Genomic DNA, 5,221 nt, shown 5'->3' on the forward strand with positions numbered 1-5,221 from the left:
GGATGTAATTTTCCCATCAATTATCTAACTTCGTAGTTAGTAAAATGAAGAAAGGATTTTAGTTTTTATTAGTAGAAGAAAAAGAGGAAGGGAAGGGTGGCGTGTAATGACAATGTGTGTATAATTTTTAATTTTTGTACTGTTCTGACAAGAAGAGATATGAAACAGCTTTATCGATTCATTACATTTTTACATTATATAAATAATATATAAATAATATTACTTTCTCAAAATCAATCTATCACCCTTTTCTTTTCTTGTCTCTCAAAAAAAAAAAAGAAAAGAAAAAGAAATTTTACTTTCTCCTTTCATTTTTTCTTACACTGACAGGACAGGGAATACCTGCACACTTTCTCACGCACGCACGCATACTCTAATCCCCCCATACATCACCCCCTCTCTCAATCCCTCTCATCATAATCCATACCCCCTCTCCCTATCTCTCTCCTTAGAAAGAAAAGAGAAAGATTTCGCAACAGGACACTGCAGAGAAACAACACAGATTTTCTCAGCTTCAAATTATCCCCCACCCCCTAATCTTCTAATATTATTAATATTTTCTGTTGCCTCTCTTTCCTCTGTCACTCGATTCATCAAATCCCTTTTTTCCCCCTCACCCCCATTGTGACACCCCATATAACAACCCCTCCTTCCTTCCTTTTCTTCCCATTCCTCAGCAGCTTCAAAACCCTTTGTTCCCTTTGTTCATTTCATGATGTTTTAGCTTTGGTGTTGAAGTTTAGGGTTCTTAGTTGTTTTTGGTTCCAGGTTTTTAAGGGTTTTGAAAATGGACAGTTACCATCATTTTGACAATGGTGATACACATTTGCCTCCTGGTTTTCGTTTCCATCCTACTGATGAAGAGCTTATTACTTACTACCTGTTGAAGAAAGTTCTTGATAGTAGCTTTACTGGTAGAGCTATAGCTGAAGTTGACCTTAACAAGTGTGAGCCTTGGGAACTTCCTGGTATGTAATCATTAACACTTCTCTGGACTACCTTTTCATTTTTTACACAAAATTCGTTAATGTAATCATACTGTTTATAACTCTCTTTTCTTTCTTTTATGCATTGGACATGGAATATGGCAGAGAAAGCAAAGATGGGAGAGAAAGAGTGGTATTTTTTTAGTTTAAGAGATAGGAAATACCCAACTGGGTTGAGAACTAACCGAGCTACTGAAGCTGGTTATTGGAAAGCTACTGGGAAAGATAGGGAGATTTACAGCTCAAAGACGAGTGCACTTGTTGGGATGAAGAAAACCCTTGTTTTTTATAGAGGTAGAGCTCCTAAAGGAGAAAAAAGCAACTGGGTCATGCATGAATATCGCCTCGAAGGAAAATTTGCTTACCATTATCTCTCCAGAAGCTCAAAGGTCTCCCCCCTCTCTCTCTCACTTAATTGCTTCTTTATGCTGTGTTTTACTTTCTTGTTTCATGGTCGATCTTTGGTTCTTCTGGTACTGTGTCCGTACTGTTTTTGCTTCATCTTTGCTTCCTGAGAGCTGAAATTTGCTCTCAAGCAATGGTGTATGCGTATAACACAGTACTTTACTACATTTATTATGTTACCGTATGCTGTTGTTTCATTTAAGGAGCTGGAAAAGGTATGTTGGGAAATCTAAACACCATTTGCACACTGCCTTGCAGTCAAATATAAAAACCTTTGTCTTCATTGGGATTTAAATACCCACAATTTTTCTGCATCATTGTTCTATAAAAGAATTAAATTTTTTTTCCTTTGCACTCATTCCAATGAAATAACCAAATTCATATTTCTAGTTTTATTGCTGATGAAAAGCTAAGGGTTATTTTCTTTTTTTACAATTAGTATATTTATAGCCTGTTTAAAGCAATGATTCTTACTTGTTCAGTGAACTGAAACTCAATAATCTGTGTTCAAAGCATTGTTCTGTTACTGTTGTTTTTATGCATTTACTCTTTAAGCTTTTCAGCCTTGTTTTTCAGGTTTTTTAACACTGAAAATGCAAAGATCTTACTGTAAATATAATCTCTTAAAAGGTGTTTTTTACCATTTGGACTTCTGGCAATTAACTGAATCTCACTAATCTTTGTTATCTTTCCAATGGTTTCACTGTTGCATTAACCCCAAATTACTTGTAGGAAAAGCAATGTTTTTTCTTTATTTGGCTAAAAATATGCAAGTTTTTATCATTGCAGGATGAATGGGTTATATCCAGGGTTTTTCAGAAGAGTGGTTCCGGCAATGGTGCAAGCAGCAGCAATGGCGGCGGAGCAAGGAAGACTGGCCGTATGAGTGCCTCCATTGCTCTTTATCAAGAACCTAGCTCTCCTTCCTCCATCTCCCTTCCACCTCTCCTTGATCCCACCACCACTGCCGTTTCCCTCACCGACCGTGACAGCTGCTCCTACGACAGCCATACACAATCTGAGCACGTGTCCTGTTTCTCCACCATTGCTGCTGCAGCTGCCTCCGCTGCTGCCACTTCCACAACCACCCCACATCTCTTCCACCCGGGTTTCGACCTAGCAATGCCACCACAATCACCCCAAATGATGAACAACAGTTTTGATTCAATCTCAAGGTATTCGCGAAATCCCGGTGTTTCAGTATTCCCTAGCTTGAGGTCTCTACAGGAGAATTTGCAGTTCCCTTTCTTTTTCTCTCAGCCGACAATGGCAGCAGCACCGCCACTTCACGGTGGTTCACCATTGAACTTCGGCGCTGTATCCGAGGAAGGTAACAACGGTTCCGGTGCTGGTGCTAAGATATCCATTGGTCAATCTGAGTTCGATTGCATGTGGACTTACTGATCAAACTACAACTCGAGGAATATTTTTCAGCCATTAATATGTGTGTGTGTGGCTTTTTGAAAAGAACTTTTTCTTCAAATTATCCAACTATGTTGTCATTAGGAGTAGGCGTAGAAAAGGACGGGTGATTAGTGATTAACGTCAGCTAAGATTTCCCTTTCATGTCTGTAAGATTACCATTAATTAATCTTAGTTTTGCTGGTTAAAATGATGGTGACTTATACATGGCTGATAAGAAGTATGTTTCAACTATGAGATCACAACAGTCAATTTACCCCTTCCTCTTTTTTCCCCTTTCCCCGTCCAAATCTAATTTTCTTTTCCCGGAAAAGATTCATCTCTGGTTTCTTTTTGGGTTCTAAGAAAATGACTTACTATTTCATCAAACACAAAGAATCCCATAAATAACCTTTTAAAAGGTTTTCCTTTTTTTTTTTTTTTACTTCTTACATTAAATTTTTCAAAAGCAAAGGACTTTTATCTAACTAATGCTCATAAATGGGCCGTTGAATTAAGTTTGTGGGGTACTGGAAAGTAGAGCAAGGAAAAAAATTTGAAAATGGATCCTTTTATGAGAAGTAAAAAAAATAGTGAAATAAATTTAAAATTTTATATAAAAATATTTTCTTTATGATTCCTAATTAAAAAAGAGTCCATATTGATTCATATTCCTTATAAAATAGGATTAAAAAGAAGAGAGTAAAATTTGATTCCTGCTCTCTCCAAATTGTCAAAATTGAGCTTGTTTGATCACATGGGAGCTAAGATTGTGAGGTGTGAGTTTAGGGTAGTGGAGACTCAGAAAGGACCATTGCCCTATTTGTGGAAGGGACATATTTATTGCACTTCTGTTAACATTGTACCCTTTCATGTCAACATATGATATTGGAAGGGGAAAGTAAAGGTACATAAAATAATGGTGTCCCAACTTCTTCTTTTTCTCATTTTGCACCATTATTTATTTTATTCACTTCTTAGTCATATTAGTGCATTCACAATGTAAGATTATACATATTTGCATCTACATGAATATTTCTTTTTGTGTGTGTGTGTTATTTTTCCATTATTAAAGACAAAATATTTTATTATGGTAATTAATGAAATAAATTTAATTTGTGGTTTGTTTCTTTGTTGTGAAAATTCTAGTATTGATTAATAATACAAGATAATTAAGAATATTTAATTTATTCTTTTCATTTTCATATTAATAAACCCTTGTATTAGTCAAATAATCTACTTTTGCTTTGCCCTAAATTTGGCATTACTCATTTAGAAGAAAGTGTTAGGATAGAAGTAAATATCCTTTAAAATAATTATTTATTTTATTTTTAATAATAATCTTTTTTTAATTTACAAAGCATTCTATACCCTTATTTGTGACCTCTATATACCCTCCTCCAATAATTTATTGCCATGTGTATTAGTAAATTGGAATAGATTAACATTAAGTATGTTTGTTGAAATCTGCAACCCTCCAAGACAAAAAGTAAAATTTGCAAGGATGAGATGCGAGATTGCATCTTAAAGCAAATCAATAGGATGAAATTAAATATTAACCCTTTTTAAAATACGAGCAGCAAAATAGAGTTTACCATTAATAATTTAAAATTTTATAAATTACAAAGTTACAGGTCCCACTGTATATTTGCCTTCCTACACCTCATCAGCAAAGGCTCATTTTCGATGTCAACTTCATTTTTCGTCTGTATATCACATATAATATATCCATCAGTCAATAATAATCGCAATTTGTTTATATTAAATTTAATATCCTTCCGCATATCAAACGACATATAAAAATATATATGATATAAAAAAAAGTGTTTTAATTGATGCATGGTTACAGATTAATTTAAATTATAAATTCGCATCTAAACTTATGTATATACTTTCAAAGAATGAAAAAGTAGTGACAAACTTTATATATGCATTCTCATTTATTATTAAATTGCATGATACAACCTATCATCCAAGAATTGTGATACATGCATGCAATTTCCTACATCTATGCATGTATTCTGGTAGATTAACAATAAAATAAATTACAAATAAAACAATGCTATTAGCCACGATTCGACTCTTCAACTATTATTTGAAAAGTATTTACACTAAGGACTGCTTAAGAGCATATTAATAATTAAAAGATATTTCAGAAAGAGTTATTGAATTGGCAAATCTTCTCTCAACTTTTCGATTTTGTAGTTCTCTCCAACTTTTATCGTCAAATAAGTAATAAAGAGAGAAAAAGAAAATTGCATTACATATATTCTGAAGCTACATGTAATCCTAAACAGAAGTGACAAAAAATTGCAAGATGTGAGCTTTGATTGTCTGAAAAAAACTCTTCAACATGATTTTCAGAGATATGAATGCATAATAGAAATGGTACAAATTCATGCAGAAACAACAACATTAAAGCAAGCTTG

The 5,221-nt window shown here is 34.0% G+C and overlaps 1 protein-coding gene across 1 annotated transcript; it reads left to right on the plus strand.

Annotated features, from left to right (window-relative positions):
- The first annotated feature begins 408 nt into the window (after positions 1-408).
- Positions 409-3,003, plus strand: LOC107917066 (protein CUP-SHAPED COTYLEDON 2). Its single transcript, XM_016846456.2, has 3 exons — positions 409-968; positions 1,092-1,375; positions 2,181-3,003. The coding sequence occupies exons 1-3, from the start codon at positions 788-790 to the stop codon at positions 2,793-2,795; spliced, it is 1,080 nt and encodes a 359-aa protein (XP_016701945.2). The 5' UTR covers positions 409-787; the 3' UTR covers positions 2,796-3,003.
- Positions 3,004-5,221: the final 2,218 nt, after the last annotated feature.

This window comes from Gossypium hirsutum, chromosome D01 (genome assembly GCF_007990345.1).
Source record: "Gossypium hirsutum isolate 1008001.06 chromosome D01, Gossypium_hirsutum_v2.1, whole genome shotgun sequence".
Lineage (NCBI taxonomy): Eukaryota > Viridiplantae > Streptophyta > Magnoliopsida > Malvales > Malvaceae > Gossypium > Gossypium hirsutum.